We start from the raw sequence: 19,074 nt of genomic DNA, 5'->3' as shown, positions 1-19,074 counted from the left end.
TGATAAAAACATGCGGAGACGTCTGCTTTCCTCTCCACTACTTTGGAACTTGCAATTTTAACCTGGAGACATGGCACAGTCCTGCAAATGATTCAATGACACCATATATTTTGTTCCCTGGTATTACAAGTTCAGGAAATTGAGCATGTTTTCTGAGTCGATAAGAAAAGCTCGAGGAATGTTTTGAACATTAAGTGTGCTGAAATTGAATGAAAATCTGAGACCACAGTGAAGTAGCATGGTATGTACATTAAAGTTTATGAGGATCATTCTATACCATGCAGCTGCTGGTGAGATACCCTGTAAATCCACCTTCTTCTTTCATGTACAGCATAAGGCTGCAGGGTAGCATCATGATTGAAGGCGTAGCTGTGCCACTGATTGAATCCCTCCCCTCTGTAGGTTGGGGCAGGAATTTGTAATTTGTTCAGGGAACAGCGATAGCTCAACTACACTTTGTGAAGGACACCGTGGGTCCTTAATGTCCACCGACAAAGGCGAACAGACAATATTGATGTTTAATGTCTATCCAATGGACATTGATGAATCACTCTGCCAGTGAAACACTGGGATGACAATTTATAGCGAGGTCAGGATTCAAACCCAGGCTAGACAACATAGAGGCGAGTGTGCGGACCTCCTCGGCCTCTAGACGTACCTTAATAAGAGGGAATCCCGTCAGCTTGTAAATTCAACTGTGGGTGATATCTCCTTTTATCCTTCATCAGATAGATCTCTAGCTCAGACAAGTTTCAGAATGGTGAAAATTTTTTTGAAACTGGAATGTTTACAGCAATTAGGACAATAATCTGCACAAATTTATTGAATTAAAGAACTGACAACATACCTCAGAGGTAACAGTATATCCAATTGAGCTGATATCCAGGCAGCTGTGATTACAGACTGAAGTGGATCCACGTACACACTATTAACCCAATTCTCTGCCAGAAGTGTTACATCACCGAGGTGCTGTGACGTCAGAGGAGAACACAACCGAGCTGCACCATCTGCCAACTCTAACTTGTAGATGTGAAAGATGCCACACAACCTTTTGAAAAGTGTTGGATAAATTCCAATTTTCTGACATGGTTTTGGCCAGCTTCAGCAACACCCAGTGACAGAGAATCTCTGGGTTATGTCTGTTTGTAGTTGATTATGTCATCGTCTTTATGCTATGATTTTTATGAAATGTTATCATACCACTTCAACAAAGCCATCTCTGTTTTTATTCTCTCTCCAGCTCCAAAACCTACTTTATAGTGCAAAGGGAGTAATTAAAGTAGCTGACTTTGGGCTCGCAAGGTATTTTGTACCTGGTGAGCGGCTCCATGGAAAAGTGGGGACACTCTCCTTTATGGCTCCGGAAATCCTGAGAGGAAGAGGTTACGCCGGTCCTCCAGTGGATGTGTGGGCAAGCGGAATCGTACTGCATTCCTTGCTCACCAAAAAATATCCCTATTCCAAGAGGGAATTACGAGTGAGCATATATACATTTCCTCTCATCATCATTTTTTCATTAATATTGTAACTTAAATTTTTTTTGTTGTTGTTGGTTCTGACCTCTTCCTTTCTCTCTTTCTCTCTTTCTCAAAACTCTTCTCAAGTATCTCACCCACTAATCTCCCCTTATTTCTTCTCACTCATCCAAATCCCTTTCTTCCGTTCAATTCTTTGTATTTTCTTCAATTAGACATCCCTGCACCGCCTTCCCCTCCCTTCCCCCCCCCCCCTTTCCTTCATTTGCAAAAAGAGCTTCTGTTCATTTTCCAGAAACATGTTTCTGACATTGACATTGATTGGAAATGTAAATGATCCCCAAAACTCTCAAATGGTGGTTCAAAATATAAAGACGATACAGAAGCTACAATCACGCTGTGCTGCACACCGCACCTCCCCACCTCCCAAATGTCACCGACCCATTTTCTTTCTCCTTTATATTGTTACGGACATGGGTCGGAAAACTTCGAAAGCCCGGTATGTCAATAAAAGACCACGGACGCCATCACCAACATTCACATCCGGCTGTATCTTTGTGCCCAGGGTTGGTTTACCGGACCTGTGAGATGAATGAAGCAGATGGAGAACCATGACTACGACTGCGTAATGACGAATAATTGGCCGAGTGAACCAGCATTACGCGTCACACACTGTCGTCTATCAGACCAATTATTGACTTGGGCCAATTTCCCCAGTAGCGCTATTTCAAATCAAACCTGAGCAGTCAAAAAGTCAAGACACGATATCATGTCTTTCATTAACTTGTTACACAAGCAGAAAATTGGTGGGAGAAATGTTTTGGGAATTCAAATGGGGAAATGGTGGGAAACTTCAGGAAAGGCAAGGCAAGCAAAATTCATAAATTTACAGGACCATGTACACGACCTCTTATCCACTGTGATATACCCACCCCAAGATGCCTTACACAATTACTTTGTACCTTTATGTGAAATGGATCCAGACACCCAAGGGAAGGAAGAATGCGGGAAGAGGGGTGAGAAATAATGGTGAGAAAGAAGTAGTGTGGGGTCTTTTACGCACCTCTACACACCTTCTGCAATCCTGTTTGAAGCTGTGGTCAACCTCTGCTCAGGGGTTCAGGCTCGCCTTCCGCACACTCCCTCCTGGACTATTTCCTCCAATCTATCAGGGTCCCGGTCATGCAGGGGTCGCTTGATGTTCCCTCGACCAAACACGATGGACGGCATGGTTGGCAGGAATCTGGTGCACTGTTTCGAGCTCATGTGGCGGTCCTGTGGTGACAACCGGACTATCTGCATTTGAGCTGGGCTTGAAATGTGTGTCAGTGGCTGGGTAAAGCCGTGGAAAGTATGGAAGATGGAAATGGAAGGTCAAAAAGGCCGGAAGAATGTCAAGAAATGAAAGTTGGAAAAGTGGAAACATGAAGAAGTGTTGGGAAAAGTTTTCTTTCGAGTGTGGAAGAGGGTCGGTGAGAGAAAAGCTGTTCAACACTGTACCCAAAATTCTCTCTCTGTGCTTTGTGCATTCCTTCTTTTTGAATTCCTTTTCCCATCCCCTCCCTTACTCTTCGGCTTTGCAACTCTTCATTGGTGCAGGACTTGCGGGGATGATCAAGACCCTCCGAGATGGTCATTGGTCGATTCCTGCCTTTTCACCCAGCAATAGAGCCCAATTGGTGGAGCGAACTTTTCAAGAATTTTTTTCAGGAAATGGGAGGGGCTAGGAGATTAGTGGTCACCTGTCAGATTGGATGGACAGCTTCCATTTGGAGGGAACTGGCACGTAGGCTTAACATTCCCTTCCTTACTCGAGCCGATTGTGCGGGATTCTCCACAATTTCTCCGCTAAAGGAAGGACGTGGGGACATCCTGATGTGTCTTTGTGTGCCTTTTGTGGGAAATGGTTCGAGATGACGGTGTCAAAGAAGGAAAAAACACGAACTTGGTCTGACTCACATTTGCAATGTACACCTATCCCCATTAACACAATATAACTTCATTAGGTACAGAGAGGAAGAGGTTTGGGACAAAAGGTTTTGAGGCATTCAGCCTTCTCACGAGTGGAATTGGCTGTGGTGCCATTTGAAGAGAGGAATGGGATGGAACGGGAGCATACACCAGAGACAGACTTGATTAGGTGCCACCAGGTTTTAGAGGAGGGAAACAAGTTTGAAAGTTCATTTTTAAGATTGGACAAATGTTGTTTTCTCGCTCTCCTGAGGGTAAACACACACTTGTTGTGGGCTTTGTGGATTACTCTGAGGTTGCATTCAGTCGGATTTGCCTTCCAGAAGGAGAATGCAACTTGTTTTAAATAAAGCAACAGCCTCACCTGAGGATTCAGAGAAGCACGAGCGGGAGGATGGTAAGATAATTGATGACAAGATGGGATTAATCTGTGCATACGAGAGAGAGAGAGAGAGAGAGAGAGAGAGAGAGAGAGAGAGAGAGAGAGAGAGAGAGAGAGAGAGAGAGAGAGAGAGAGAGAGAGAGAGAGAGAGAGAGAGAGAGAGAGAGAGAGAGAGAGAGAGAGAGAGAGAGAGAGAGGAGAGGAGAAGAGAAGAGAAGAGAAGAGAAGAAGAGAAAAGAAGAGAAGAGAAGAGAAGAAAAGAGAAGAGAAGAGAAGAGAAGAGAAGAGAAGAGAAGAGAAGAGAAGAGGAGAAGAGAAGAGGAGAGGAGAGGAGAAGAGAAGAGAAGAGAAGAGAAGAGAGGAGAGGAGAGGAGAGGAGAGGAGAGGAGAAGAGAAGAGAAGAGAAGAGAAGAGAAGAGAAGAGAGGAGAGGAGAGGAGAGGAGAAGAGAGGAGAAGAGAGGAGAAGAGAGGAGAAGAGAGGAGAAGAGAGGAGAAGAGAGGAGAAGAGAGGAGAAGAGAGGAGAAGAGAGGAGAAGAGAGGGAGCATTTTTCTGTTGAAGAATTCCCAGGCTGAAATCATATCAGTGGTGGTGGATATTGGAGACAAGTCCTGAAGTGTAAAAAAAAAAATTAAAATTAAAATTAATAACAAAAATATAAAACGTGAATGTGGAAGCAGGTCACACTGTATGATCCGTGAATACGCGGGCTCTGTGAATAACGAGACCGCGATTGTCGGATCTGACAGTATTTATTTATTTTTATGTGAAAGATGCCACACAACCTTTTATAAAGTGTTGGCTAAATTCCAATTTTCTGACATGGTTTTGGCCGACTTCAGCGGCACCCAGTCACAGAGAATCTCTGGGTTATGTTTGTTTGGAGTTAGTCATGTCTTTACGCTCTGAATTTTTTTTAATGATTTTTTTTTTTTTGAATGAATGAATGCAAGTCTTTGATTTGTTTTCCCGACAGAAACATCAAAGTTTTAAATGAATTAACCTGCCCACAACATACCCGAAATTAACACAACATACCCACGATATAACTTAATTGTGAAACAAATTACTCCGGCATAACTTGCTTTAACCCTATGTGCACGTGCTTTGTCCTTCTCGAGGGGGGTTCCCAACTATCCTCCCCTCATGCTTACAACCTTCACAATGTTTAACATGAAAAACATCTTCATTCGCAAACAGCAGTATTGTTGCTTTGTATTTTTTTTAAGTTTAATCTTATAATTTGAATTTTGTTGTAAAACATCGTTGCCCAATATATTATTTCCAAAATAGGGAAAATTTTTCACCTCCACCCCTTCCCTTCCCTGCTCTAAACATACCCCTTCCTTTCCCTCTTCCTTTTCCCATCTAAACTTTTCTTAAATTCTCTTCTCATTCTGTCCACACTTCCATCACCTTCCTCAACAATCATCACCTTCCTTTGTATTAATTTCCTCAATTTTAACTTTTTTATTTCCCCAATTTGTTCCCAACTGTGAATAAAGTTTTTGGTGAGCCAATATTTTTAACAAAGAGAAAATGTAATTTTTTTGCCTTTGAAAATCATCTTGCATATAATTGGAATGTGACTTCTTGTGTAATGTTTTTGTGTCTCAAGGTGAGTGTGAACGTTACCGATGGATGTTGATGAATAATTTGGTACCTCTACCATCTCATTACAGAAAATCGAGTCACCCCTCCAAGAGTTGACTCCATACCATCCTCCAGCAATGCTCAGCAAATCATGCACTTCCCTCTTGTTATCCATGATTTGTGAAAATGCAGCAAAGAGGATCTTGATGCAGGTTGGTGACCACAATGAGATGCAGATTTTGGAGATTTTATTTTGAATGTACAAACGAGTTCAGCAGCATGATCTGGGCTGCCGATCTTGTGTTGTGTTCTTACTGTGGTTTTTTTGGGGGGCTGGGGGTTGAGAGGTTCTGCGGTGTTTTTCTATGATTCTGAAACTTTTTTGTACAACGTTTTGTCTTCAGGAAATAATGGACCACCGTTGGTTTCAACATTTTCCGGGAACACCATGGAGAAAGAATGCTCAATATAAAGGCGTCAATGGTAAGTCGTGCTCTCATTCAGCTTTTTGATGGATGCATAATTGGAAATACTAGCAGGTACTCCTACCCTCCGGGCTGAAGTACCCTTCTTAGCCTGCCTTGGGTGGGCATTGTGCTACGTCACAGTCTTGGGAAAAGCACTTTGTCATTTTTGAAAGAAATGTTATTGATCACAACAAATCATAACATAAATGAACATGATTTTTGTAACACCGGCTACCACCAGAGGTGGCGCTATTTTCCCCACACATCCATTTTAGAGTTAATTTCTGTGACATCCATGTTTTCTCCATTATAGTTGGAAGAGGTAAATTTACAGTCACAATCGATAAGTTTTCAGAAGTTGGTGCATGCACGATTTGATCGCCTTTTGATCCTTTCTATTACTCTCTTAAAACATGTACTTTCAAAGGGGGATTTTCTGCAAAGTCATGGCTGTTCCTCTTCCATTCCAATTGTCATCAAAATATCGTTTTATCGCATTTTGTAAATATTTGGGAGAATTGACTTGCTGGAAGAGGAATCTCTTTGCAATCAATCTTGTTCATGAGGATACACACAACAAAGAAACACAAGGAACTTTGATGTAGGAGGAGGCCATTCAGTCCATTAAGCCTGCGCTTCATCTACACCATATCAATTTATTCAATATAATCAACTTTATCAACTTAACTTCACTTTTTTAAAGACCCATATTTATCTGGCTATTTTAAGGGAGCAACCTCAATGATACAGGATATGGTTGTTCAAACAGGTCAAAGGTGAGGACTTATTTTTGTCGTTATTTCTCCCGTTTTAACTGTTTATTTTCTCACCGACATGTTACTGTGTGTTTATAGTTCGGTTTTGTTTCAAAAATCGTGCTATTTTGTGAGTTTTTTATCGACCTTGTCTTACCAGGTTGCTGGAGGCCTACCCATCCTTCCCCTTGAGGAGACGATCGTTTTTATTTGCATTCTCTCCCTATTACCTTCAATTCCTATTTCCCCACTTTCCCAACGCCCCTCATCCCTCGCAACGAAACACTGTTTCTTGTCTTAAATTTAAAAGAAAAAAACTACCTCTCTCCCTGCATACCCACGAATCCCGATCCTTCTTCTTCTTATTCTTCTTCTTCACCAACTTCTTCTTCTTCTTCCCCATATTCCTTCTACTTGAGCTGACCCACTCTCACCATTACCTTCACAATTTCTTCCTACAACCTCCCCTTCTCGAATCTTACCTAATCTTCAAAAATCCATCAAAAAATAATAATTTTCCTTGTGTCCTTTCCATCGAGACACCTCCTGTAACCACGTGTCTCTCTACCCTCTTCCTGATACTTTTCATCGATCCATCAGCTTCACTCTGCGTTTACCGTTCTAAATTCACCACACACCTCCGCAATTTCACTTCAACCTTCCCTTTTTTGAATCTTATGCAATCCTTATTTAAAATAAATAAATTCACTTTTGACGAAACACTCCCAGAGCCACGTGCTTTCCCGTAACCACACGATCTGTTTCCACCCTCTGCGTTTACCGATCCAAATTCACCATTCACCTCACAATTTTTTACTACAACCTTCCCATTACCTAATCTGATGAAAACTCTCTCTCTAAAAAAAAAAAAATAAATAAATAAATAAATAAATAAATAATAATAATAAAAACGATCTCTTTTCATGCTTTATCTTCCTCTTTCACACGTGTGGTTCTCATTACTGCATCATAATTCACGACTCTTCTTCTATTTCAACAGACTGCTCTCAATTCGACCTTTCCTTCATACCTGCCGAAAAAAATCTAACTGTTACAGGGTTTCTTCTCTCCATTCTCTTAATTCGCCTTTATGGCATCCATCAAGAAATGTCTTAAATCGCATTTCTTAAGTAAAAATTAAAAAAACCCAGTTTGCTATGAATCTTCATTTTCCATCAACCATTCTTTTTTTCCAACTTCAGTGCCAACTCACCCCTCTCACCCTCCCTCTCAAAGCAACCATCACATTCTTCTCCCTCCAAGCTTTCCTCTCACCTCTCTCAAAAACTCCCCCCTCATCTTTCTCCCTCAACTCTTCCCACTCACCCTTCTCCCACCATTCTCCCCTCTCACTCACCCTTCTCAAAGTTACCCCCCCTCACATCCACAAAGCTGCCGCCTTCCCCTGCCCTCTCACCTCCATCTCATCACTCCACCTCCTCAAATCTTCATCCTCAAGTCCCCAACTGCCTTCTGCCCCCACTCTTGCCCCCTTCCCCCCCAGCACCACAGAGCCTTTTCTCCTCCTCATCTGGCCCCCTCTCCGAGCTAGTCTGTAATCTCCCACACTCTTTCAACAACTCTCCTTACCTCCCCCCTCCTCCTCCCTTGTCCTTCCCTTCCCCTCCCATCCCCTGCACCCAAAGCCTTCTCCCCTCCCTCTTCATGAACAGTGTGCACCTCAAATATCTGGGGCCTTTGCTTAAACCTCACAGATCTTTCCATACAGGTTTCCACTTACAAACCAGACATAATCTGCGAAACAGAAACTTTCCTCCCTCAAGACGTTTGACTCCCAAGTATCTCTCCCTGGTTACTCCCTCCTCCGGTGTGACAGACCGAAGCCTCATCCTGGTGGAGGAGTTGCTCTCTTCATCAAAGACTCTATTCCTCACTCTCCATGCACTGCCTCACTCCCCCACACCCCCAGGAATACCTCTGGCTACGGCTTCCCTTCCACTCCCACCTCTTGTTTATCTGTGTGCTGTACCGTCCACCAAACAGTGATGACTCCATTTACACCTCACCATCCAAAAACATGGACCAACTTCTATCTTCTCATACAAACTCTCTCTTCCTCATATGTGGTGATTGTCATCATGCCAGTTGGCTAGGTGTGGGTACCTCTATCACTTGTCATGGCACTTCAGCAAAAGACATCAACGACTCATTGGGACTGACTCAATTGGTCACCTTCCCAACCCAAATCTCAACCAATGGTACTCTATCTCTTCTGGATCTGATTTTGACAAATTTCTCTGAAAATATCTGCTGCTCTTTCTCCGCTCCAATCGGTTCTTCTAACCACGTGCTTGTCAAAGTAGACATCTCTTTGGCTGTTACTCGAGAACCACCTCACCACCGTCGACTCTGGCATTTCACTCAAGCTGACTGGCAGGGTCTCCAAGCAGCCATCAAACTTCTAGACTGGTCTCCTATTGCTACTTTCTCCAACATCAACTCATCCTGGGAATTCTTTCAAAGAAACTTGCTCTCCCTCATGCACAGATTTATCCCCTCTCGTCCTCAGTTGTGCGACCCTTTCTCACGCCCATTAATCACTGAAGCTTGTGGGGATGCAGTTGTCCTGAAACAACTTGCCTTTGCCTCATGGAAAGCAAACCCAACTGAGGGTAATCTCAGTTCCTTCCATAAAGCTCGGAACAAGTGTGTATCGACCCTGAGGAGAGCCAGAAAACAACATCTTTCAAAGCTCAAGAGTGAACTCTCAAACCTCTCTCCCTCCTCTAAATCCTGGTGGCATCAAATCAAATCTGTTTCTGGTGTATGTTCTCCCTCCATCCCCTCCCTTACCTCAAATGGACACACTTCTGATACCGCACGTGAAATGGCTTAATGCCTAAATTCGGTGTTTGCATCGAAATCTTGTGTCCAAAACCCATCGCTTTCTGTACCCACCTTACCCTGTCACACCCAACTGTCCCCTGACTCTGTGTCCTTTTCTCCTGACAAGGTGGAGACTTGCTGTCAAACCTTGACTCAGATTCTGCAACCAGTCCAGATGGCATCAGCCCACGTGTCCTAAAAACCTGCTCTTCTGCTCTTGCTCACCCTCTCTCTGTTCTATTCACCCACTCATTTCCTCAAGGTCATCTGCCATCTGCTTGGAAATCAGCAAACATTGCTGCCCTGCATAAAAAGGCACAAAAACAGATCCCTGCAACTCCAGACCAATCAGCCTTCGCCCAATCATCAGCAAGGTTATGGAATCCATCATCGCTTCAGACATTAAATCCTTCCTCTTCTTCAATTGCTTGATATCTGATCATCAATTTGGTTTCAGACCAGGTCACTTTACCCTGGATATGCTGCTTCGGCTCTCCCAACAATGGATGGAGGTACTCAATGCCGGACATAAAATCAGAGCCATATCCCTCGACATATCACGTGCTTTTGACATGGTCTGGCACCCTGCCCTGCTCACCAAACTATCTTCCTGCAGTATCCAACGCCATCTCCACTCATGCCTCGCAGACTTCCTCTCCTGTCGCAGTCAACGTGTGGCCCAAATGGAGTTCTTTCATCCCCTCTTCCTGCTCAGGCTGCAGTTCCTCAAGGGAATGTTCTGGGCCCTGTTTTTCTGGTTTTCATCAGTGATCTCTCCGACTCTCTGGAAAACCCTGTTTTTCTCTTTGTTGATAACTCCACCCCTTGCCGTACCATTTGTCATCCCTCAGACCGGCAAGCAGCAGCTTCTTCACTCTCTGCAGATCTGGGTAAAATCACAAACTGGTCCAATACATGGAACATGTCTTGCAATCCTGACACATCTCACACTCTCACTATGTCTCTCCGAAAGGACCGTTTGGAACCCCCCCCCCCCTATACTTTTTCAACAAGCCTCTGGAAGAAGTCCTTTCATTGAAGCTTCTGGGTCTCACTATCTGCCATGATCTTTCCTGGGAAAGCCACATTTCCAACTGGCCTCCAAAGCCAGGCGCTGACTGGGAATCCACCGTCGTGCAAAGTCCTTCCTCGGCCCACCTGAGCTCAGAACCACATAAAAGCTTTCGTCCACTGCCTGATGGAGTCCAGCTCTCCCCTCTGAGCTGGTGCTCCTGCCTCTCACCTTTCTCGGCTTCACGCTGTGGAAACCAAGGCATTTCGGATCATTGGCATCTCCCTCGTTGAGGCTGAATCTTTGGGCCTCTCACTCGATCACCGCAGCCAGGTCGGTGGTCTTTCTGTCTTCTACCGTCTCCTCTCCAGTCTCGCCTCCCCCCCCGTTGTGTCTGCGATTTGTCCTCACCATATTTCCACAGGGTACTCAAGGTCTGCCAACAACCTCCTTCTGGTTAAATTACAAAAATCATGAATCGCGACTCACCTGCACTCTTTCAGTCCTCTTTTTTTCCCCACCTTTGGAATAAACTCCCTCACTCTGTTCAATCCCATCTTCCCTCCAGGCCTTCAAAACAGCTGTGAACCACCACCTCTTATCGTCCAAAAATCCAAATCCTCGATCTTTTCTACCCCCATGATTCCACCCCAAACCCACCTCCTTCAAATTCCCTGCTTTCCTTCCTGAAAGTCCCTGTAATGTCCATCTTGTGTACCCCGTGTTCCCCGCCCCATCCCTCTCCCTTCCACAGATCTCCTAATGTCTCTGTTCCCCACTGTTTTGTCCTTCCCACTCCCGCCCCTCTTGTCTCATGCCCCCCTTGCTGTGCGTTGTGTGTTAGCTCTCATACGAGCCTCGACAAGGTATACAAAAACAAATAATCTCAAGGCTGAACTCTCAAGCTTGTCTCCTTCCTCCAAGTCATGGTGGTGCTTTTTCAAGTCTTCTCTGGTGTTTGCTCTCCTTTTATTGAGAATATTGAGTCTCCCCTTATCAATCTGTCTTTCTCCTTTGGCACCCTCCCCTCTGCTTCAAGGTCAGCAAACATCACTCCCATCCATAAGAAAGGGATAGCAACAGACCCTACCAACTATAGGCTCGTTCGTGAGCTTGTTTACAATTGCAAGTGATGTCATGGAAGCCATCATTACTGCTTTTGTCCAGTCCATCCTGCTTTCAAACAACTTGATCTCCAACCATCAGTTTGGATTCTGTCCTGGTCCCTCAACTCCCGATATGCTTCTTCTCCCCTCTGAGCAATACTTGGAGGCGCCACATCTCAAATTTGGACCGTCTCTCTGGACATAACTCAGGCATTTGATACAGCCTGTCATCCTGCATTGTTTGCACAGCTCTCTGACTTTGGTATAGGAGGCCGCCTTCCTTCCTGGACTCTTGACTTTCATGCAGTCAGTGGGTGGAAATCAATGGAACCCTCTTCTCTTGCAATGGAGGCTGGAGTTCCCCAAGGCAGTGTTTTGGGCCCAGGTCTTGTTCCGACATAAATGACCTATCTGATCCCCAACCATCTTTTCTTGCTCGTTTCAGTGTTTCCTCCCATCCTCCCTTTCCACTTATCCTATTTGTTTTCTGCCTTGATTTTTGTCCCACTCTTCGACAAACCTTGCTCTTGTCTGAGCCCACTCCTGTGCAAAAAAAAAAGAAAAATCTCCATGAGGTCCCTTTGTAATCTCCTCTCTAATGTCTCAAGTCCTGTCTCCTTCATTCACTGTTCATAGCTTCGTTGATCTCGTCTCAGAATCAATATTGTCATTGTACACTGACCCCTCTCTGAGGCAGTCAAGTCCTTCTTCAGATGTGGTGACCAAAAGTGCACATAATATTGAAGATGAGACCTCACTAAACTCCGATACAATGTTAAAACCACCTCTTTTGATTAATAATTTAACCCCCTGTAAATACAAACAAAAACCAGATTTGCTTTCCTGTGGAGCTACCTGGCACTGCTCAGTCTACTTACCCCCACCCCCCCCAACCCCACCTTATCCATTTCCACCCCAGATCCGTCTCCTGTGCGACACGCTCCAAGATTGCCCCGAAAAGCATGTAATCCACACTTTTATGATTCTTACCCATCCCCAGCACCTCGCATTTGTTTATGTTAACCTTTTGAACCCGAGTGGCCATTTTACCAGCCGCTATTCAAACCTCCTCATGCCCGAACGGCCGGATTTTTCTTCCGGGAGCCCAGGGTGGGAAGGCGATAGTCCAAGGAGCTCAGGCTTCAAAGGGTTAACCCTCTTTTACCCAATCAGAAACTGCTTCATGGAACCCTAATAAAAAATTAACATGACCTCCCTTTAATCCATGATGAATGACTGCATGTAATTAGTTTAAATTTACCAAAATGTTTCTCCAGCTGATCCATAATTAACATCTCTAACATCTTTCTGGAGTTAAACAAACAGGTCTATTGTTCTCTGATTCGATGGTGTGTTTGTAAACAGTCAGAGGCTGTCAGTTATATCTCAATCTCTTACCCGAGTGGCCATCACCCCAATCAATCTATTTCAATTTTGGTGTCATCAAAGATGTTGATAAACATTGTGGACGACAATGTCCCTGAGTCGTCATAAGACCTTAAAGGCACCTGGGATTCTGACCAACCAAGATCTTTCATTGGTCTGACCCTCACAGACTTTCATAATTGCACAAGCCAGATGGTCAAGGAGGTAAAAAACAGGATCAAAGTGTGGCTCGGAGATGAGTAAGGCATTTGAAAGCCGCAGGTCTAAGGCTGACAAGGAAAGAGCCATTCCCACCAGTTTGTAATGAGCATCCAGCCCAATGACACAGTCCAAGGGCGGAGGAGAGGTCATGATGTGGAACCCACAGACACCCTTCTTTTCAGTGTTAACTCTCAATGACTCGTCCTTTACATTTCACAGCTCAACCCCATCACTGACACATTGTTGACATTTGAGATCTTTCTCATGCTACCTCTTTCCCACTTCCTGCCTGATTTTTGTTTTGTGGAAGCAAATATTTTTTTTATCAGGATTCCTATTCTCACGATACACCCTCTCTGTTGCCTTGAATGTTATGGGATGCCAATTGTGAACTTCATTGTCTGATCTCTTTGTCTCTCTATCTCCCTCTTTCACTGATGATCCACACTCATCACAGAGCGTCGGTGTCATCAAAGCAACTTCCTGAGTAAGGGTTATATTTGGTGGTTTTCCGTCACCTTCTCAGCAGTAGTTTTGGCAGGAATTTGGAACTTGGCCATGGTGCCGGCGATAGCTTGCCTTCTCTTCATGAAGGAGTGAACATCATCACTCATCATTTGTTTAATTTGCCATTGAGGATCCCAATTTTACCCCTGATTAATTTTTTCTTCTTCCATAATTCACGTATTCAGCAAAATTTCAGAAAAATATTTTTATGCCTCCGCACCAAGGGTGATGGAGGCATTATGTTTCCGGGTTGTCCGTCCGCCCGTCCGTATTTTCGTTTACGTGATAACTCAAGAATCAAATTGTAGAATTTCATCAAACATGGTAAGAAGGTAAGGTAAGACAGGGCAATTAAGTGATTATATTTTGAGCCAGATGTGATAAAGGTCAAGGGTCAAAGGTCAAACTGAAATTTTACAGTTTATGCCCTAACTCAATAAATATTGGACAGAATTTCATCAAACTTGGTACAAAGGTAAAGTTAGACAGGGCAATTAATTGATTCGATTTTGAGCCAGATATGATAAAGATCAAGGGTCAAATATGTCAATACTCAAGTGTTTGTGCGGGAGAGCGGAGGCATACCCGTCAACTGCGCACAGTCAAATTACTCGAGTTTTTTTGGAAAGAACTTGAACTATTGACTTGCTTTTGTTGAGTGCACCTACAATGGCTACACTTAACAGGGCTCTCAATATAAGAATTGATCAACATGTAGAGATATGTGTTAAAAGGCAGGATGGTATTGATATCTTATAATACATCTCATCAGGTCATATGATGCAGGAGTTATGATCACCGGGTGGCTCGTTGATCGATTCATGAGGAACAAGTTCTTTGGTGAAACTTGTCCTCACATCAGAGATTTTGTCATGATGCTGTTTCTTCATCTGTGTCATGGAGGTGTCGCTGTAAGTGTCCACTTTATGGAGACATTGAGTGTTTGAAGTGAAATCTTATTTTGAAATCCATCAATGATCATGATGTGATCACATCACCTGAGTGTGTGCAATCATCACGATGATAATTTATGACAATAAATAAAAACCCCATGCTCGTTCACCGGAGGGGACGACACGTTTTCTGTCTGTCAGTCCATCCCACCTGTGGTTTTTCAGCCTTTTCTCCCCATACCCTTTAACATATTCACCTGAAACTTTGTGCACGGCTTTATTATGATAAGTTGCAGAACAAGTTCGAGTTTCACAGCGTTTCATGAATTTTTCAGAGTTTTACCATTTTTAGATTTAGAAAATATCACATGTGAAGGAATTCTCACTCCTGTAATTTTGTTTTTGTTCTCATTCGACCTCCTCTCAGAATCCCTCCCTCCCAAGGTTGTTGTTGAAGAGAAAAGAGTCCCTGAAGGAGTTGTTGAAATGGAAATTAATTATGAGAACATTGAATCAATACATACTTTCAGTAGTGATGGTGTGCATGGCAATCCAGAACCATTACCTGTCCAGGAAGTGGTAAGCACCTTGTACTTCATGATGGTGAATTAATGTTTGTTGTGTTATGATGTGAAGTTGTGAAGCATTTTCGATTTTTCTGCTGAAGATTTCAAAGTGAATTGATCAAAAACAACAGAACATTTTCATTTCTTCTTCGTGAGAGTTTCTTTTTTTTTTTTGTTGTTATGCATTTCTGCAATGGAACTTAAAAGAGCAATCAGAGATTGCAGGCTCTCACCAAGACTCGTTTTGTGTGGTGTTTGTGTGTTGGTGTGTTTGTGTTTGTGTTTGTGTGGTTTATAGACGGTGTATTCACGACCGACGTATGATTATGTTAATACAGCGGCCAAACAGCCCTTTTCTCTATCATTGTGTGGATTCACGTTCCAATCACGTGTATTTTGGAGACGAACACACAATGTTAATAGGACATCCTTTATTGACAGACTTGCATTCCCATAGTACGTACTTCCAGGATGTGCTCACATTGTAATTGTAATACTTGATAGAGGCACCACACTTTATAGAGAAAAAAGATAACATGTATGTAACAATGGCGATCACCAGGTGGTGTTTGTGGCCGACAAGAACACATTCTGTGCAGACCGACAGACAAACTAACAAATGGACCCAAATACAATTCCCTCTCGAGGGTAATATGTGAATTCCGGAGCTGTGTGATTGTATCGTTCTTGCTGAGTACAGAGTTCGTTTTTTCAAGATAATTCATGTAATTTTTGTTTCCACTCCAGGAGACACCCAAACCCCCACAGGAAAATCCGGTGAAGCGCAAAGGAATTTGTCAACGCTTGCGCAGATTCTTTAAGAGACTCAAGCCTCGATGTTTAAGACGTCAAGGTGGGAGGATTGAATAATCAGGGGAATTTGAAGAGTTCCTTATTTGGACTTGAGTTTCTCTGGAGGAGTATGACAAGGTTCTTATTATTCACAAAATAAAACCATGATTTTCCACAATATGTCATCACACTTATTTACTTATTGTCTCCACACAGGCGAGCCAGATGAATAGCAGCCTCGACTCTTCCGACACTTTCAACATGACATCGAAATGGTTCGTTCAGTCTTTTTAATATTAATTGTCGTTGACAAGTTTCCTTTCCTGAATTCCAAAACCCAGTCGAGTTTCTGTTTTTAGACAGCTTTTTTAATTGTTTGACATGAGGACCAGCTGTGAGACTCTCCTCCTTTTCTTTCTTCTTTACTTGGTGAAAACAGCTTCAAAACCTTCTGTTGTGTTGGGGAGAAGCTGCACAAGAAATCCGATATATTAGAAATGTTGATGAAGCTGTCTGTGTGCATGGGTCTGAAGCGTTCCTGGGAAAACCCATTGGCTCGACAGTTGGCCTGACTCCACCGGGAATCGTAATTTGGAAAATCATACACCCACCATGTCGGTGCTCTGGTAAAGCTTCACGTGTTGTATTTTGCTTTTTACCGATGATGTTACCTTTTTTGGGGGGGTTCATGAGTTATATGCAAATACTCATCCGTATAAATATTAAAATATAACAAGTACCTGACATATACACTGTGCCAGGTGTGTTTGAGTGCATTGTTTCCTGAAAGGAACAGCAATAATGATGTAAAGACAATTTGTGTGAATTTTTCTCACCGCAGCCCGGACCCTCAATTCCAGTTGAAGATTCCCTTGACGTGGAAAGGACTTTCTGAGAGCTTGGACAAGTTATTGAAGAAGCTCAAGTCTCGATGTTTCAGACATCAAGGTAGGATGATTGAATAAGGAGGGGAGTGTGACAAGGACCTTGTTTTGAACTTTTCTGGAGGTTTATCAAATGTTCCATATTCATCACAAAACACAACTTTAATTTTCCACATTATGTATGGAATTGAGGTTTTATCCAGCCTTAAATATCAAATTATTGTTTATTTTGAAACATCTTTGCATAGAAGATGGAAAATAAGCAACTGCACAAAATATTAATAACAAGGACTATCATGAACACTTAAAACTCCAAGTTGATCGAAAAAGGCCACAAAATCCAGAAAGAATGCTTGGAAATTAAACATGTCCTTCTCTCCCAAGTGAACGTTTAAACTGAAAAAGGGGCTAAAATATGCAAATAGTGTGTGTGTGTGTGTGTGTTTTTTTTGGTTTACAGAATCAGATCCGACTAATGCATACAACATTCAGGTCCTCAGACAGTTATTTCCATAAATGCATGTCCAGGATAGGCCCATCCCCTTGTTTGGTGGGATGCTAACTCTTTGATGCGTTGGAGAAGGGTATAGAACAGATTCCCTTTATTATGGGATGGCCTTTTTCTCTTTTCGACACATTCATGCACGCGAGAGATAGCCATTACCCCAACGGAGGCTTATTCTACCCCCTTTTCATCGGGACACATTGGCTTGGAGGTGGACTATTTATTTACACTTTGGACTTGCAGGACATTTGATGAAGCACACCACAGGCTTTCTCTGAACAGTTATTCTGACGGTCAAATATGGCTGTGGATCATTTACCTCACCCACCTATCTTTCATTGACGTTCCACACCCACCTCTTTCACCGAAGTTGACGTTCACCTTTTTCCATCGACCTTTGATGCCCCATTTGGCAGCTCTGTGGATGCTGGCTGGCTCTTGTTCATGTCGGGCTGAACGAGGAAGTGATGATGACGAGATTGATGGTCGGTCACATGCAGCGATGCACCAATAGGCAAGGTGGATTTGGCTGAAGTCTGCTTGAGGCTCCGCCCAGGCTGGTCGCCTATACGAAGGATGGGAGGACCATCGTCCTGACAGTTGGTGACAAATCCTAACAGCTGGGTGACAGTTCCTCACAACTCCAGCCAGTTGGTGACAATTCCTGATTGTTGCGTGACAGTTCCTTGCAGTTCCAGTCAGTTGGTGATAATTCCTGACAGCTGGGTGACAGCTCCTTACAGCTCCAGTCAGTTGGTGACAATTCCTGACAGCTGCGTGACAGTTCCTTGCAGTTCCAGTCAGTTGGTGACAATTCCTGACTGCTGGGTGACAATTCTTGACAGCAGGGTGACAATTCCTCATAGCTGGGTGACAATTCCTCACAGCTGGGTGACGGTTCCTCACATCTGGATGACGGTTCCTCACAGCTCCAGTCAGTTGGTGACAATTCCTGACAGCTGGTGATGGTTCCTGACCAATGCTTACAGCTCCTTACAGCTGTCCATTGGTTGCAGCTCCTGGTAGTTCCTGATGGTGGGTGATGGTTGGAGCGTTCCTGCTCGTTCTGCTCGGTACCTGATTATTGGCGTACCTGATTCCTGGTGTCTCTGGTTCCTGGCGGGGACGACTTTATGTCTATTGGTGTTCGAGCCTGCTTGTGGGTGGGTGCATGGTGAAGCAGGGCGCTGGCAGCAGACCAAGGCATGCTCACACATTTTGGGACATTTTATTGGACACACAACGACTTCTGCCTTTGTAATCTGAGACCAGATTCCTTCCCCCCCACCCCACCCCCACCCCCCCCCCCCAAGCGAATGATCTGCTGGGTACCCTTGTCTCGTGTTTAATCGCTAAGTAAGGCATAGTAATAAGCATCTGCTCTTTGCCTGATTTTTCTCTGAATGCCTGTTTAGTTCTTTTTTTGTTTGAGATTATTTTGATTGATTTGAATTCATCTATTTTCACCACGAAGAAATAAAAAGTTTTTCCGTTTATTTATTTTTTCTTTATAATAAATTCCTTAACATTTCAACCTGTCCGTGCTTGTCCTTTCCTTCCATTGATCCAGCATTGTCCGAACCTAATTAACCTGTCATAGTCAGCATGCACCAGCGGTAAATGCTCGGCCGCCTGACTTAAGATCTAATCAAGATAAGATTGGTACATCGCCGAGGGCGCGCTCCCCATTCAGGAAGCCACGTGACCTCAAGTTAAACGGAAAATGAGGTGG

At 43.6% G+C, this 19,074-nt stretch overlaps 1 protein-coding gene across 1 annotated transcript in view; it reads left to right on the top strand.

Annotated features, from left to right (window-relative positions):
- LOC147033354 (uncharacterized) overlaps nucleotides 1–19,074 on the top strand; it is a 50,399-nt gene that overhangs the window by 15,805 nt on the left and 15,520 nt on the right. Inside the window, exons 8-15 of the mRNA XM_085871610.1 lie at nucleotides 1,241–1,477; nucleotides 5,511–5,633; nucleotides 5,826–5,904; nucleotides 15,023–15,174; nucleotides 15,909–16,014; nucleotides 16,170–16,228; nucleotides 16,393–16,579; nucleotides 16,795–16,901. Coding sequence (XP_085727736.1) covers nucleotides 1,241–1,477; nucleotides 5,511–5,633; nucleotides 5,826–5,904; nucleotides 15,023–15,174; nucleotides 15,909–16,014; nucleotides 16,170–16,186 — 714 coding nt within the window. The 3' untranslated portion in view covers nucleotides 16,187–16,228; nucleotides 16,393–16,579; nucleotides 16,795–16,901. The remainder of the gene's footprint in view (nucleotides 1–1,240; nucleotides 1,478–5,510; nucleotides 5,634–5,825; nucleotides 5,905–15,022; nucleotides 15,175–15,908; nucleotides 16,015–16,169; nucleotides 16,229–16,392; nucleotides 16,580–16,794; nucleotides 16,902–19,074) is intronic.

Source organism: Eptatretus burgeri, chromosome 2 (assembly GCF_056783735.1).
Source record: "Eptatretus burgeri isolate ZD-2024b chromosome 2, Ebu_testis_v1, whole genome shotgun sequence".
Lineage (NCBI taxonomy): Eukaryota > Metazoa > Chordata > Myxini > Myxiniformes > Myxinidae > Eptatretus > Eptatretus burgeri.
The sequence above is the reverse complement of the archived record's forward strand: the minus strand, read 5'-3'. Positions and strand labels throughout refer to the sequence as shown.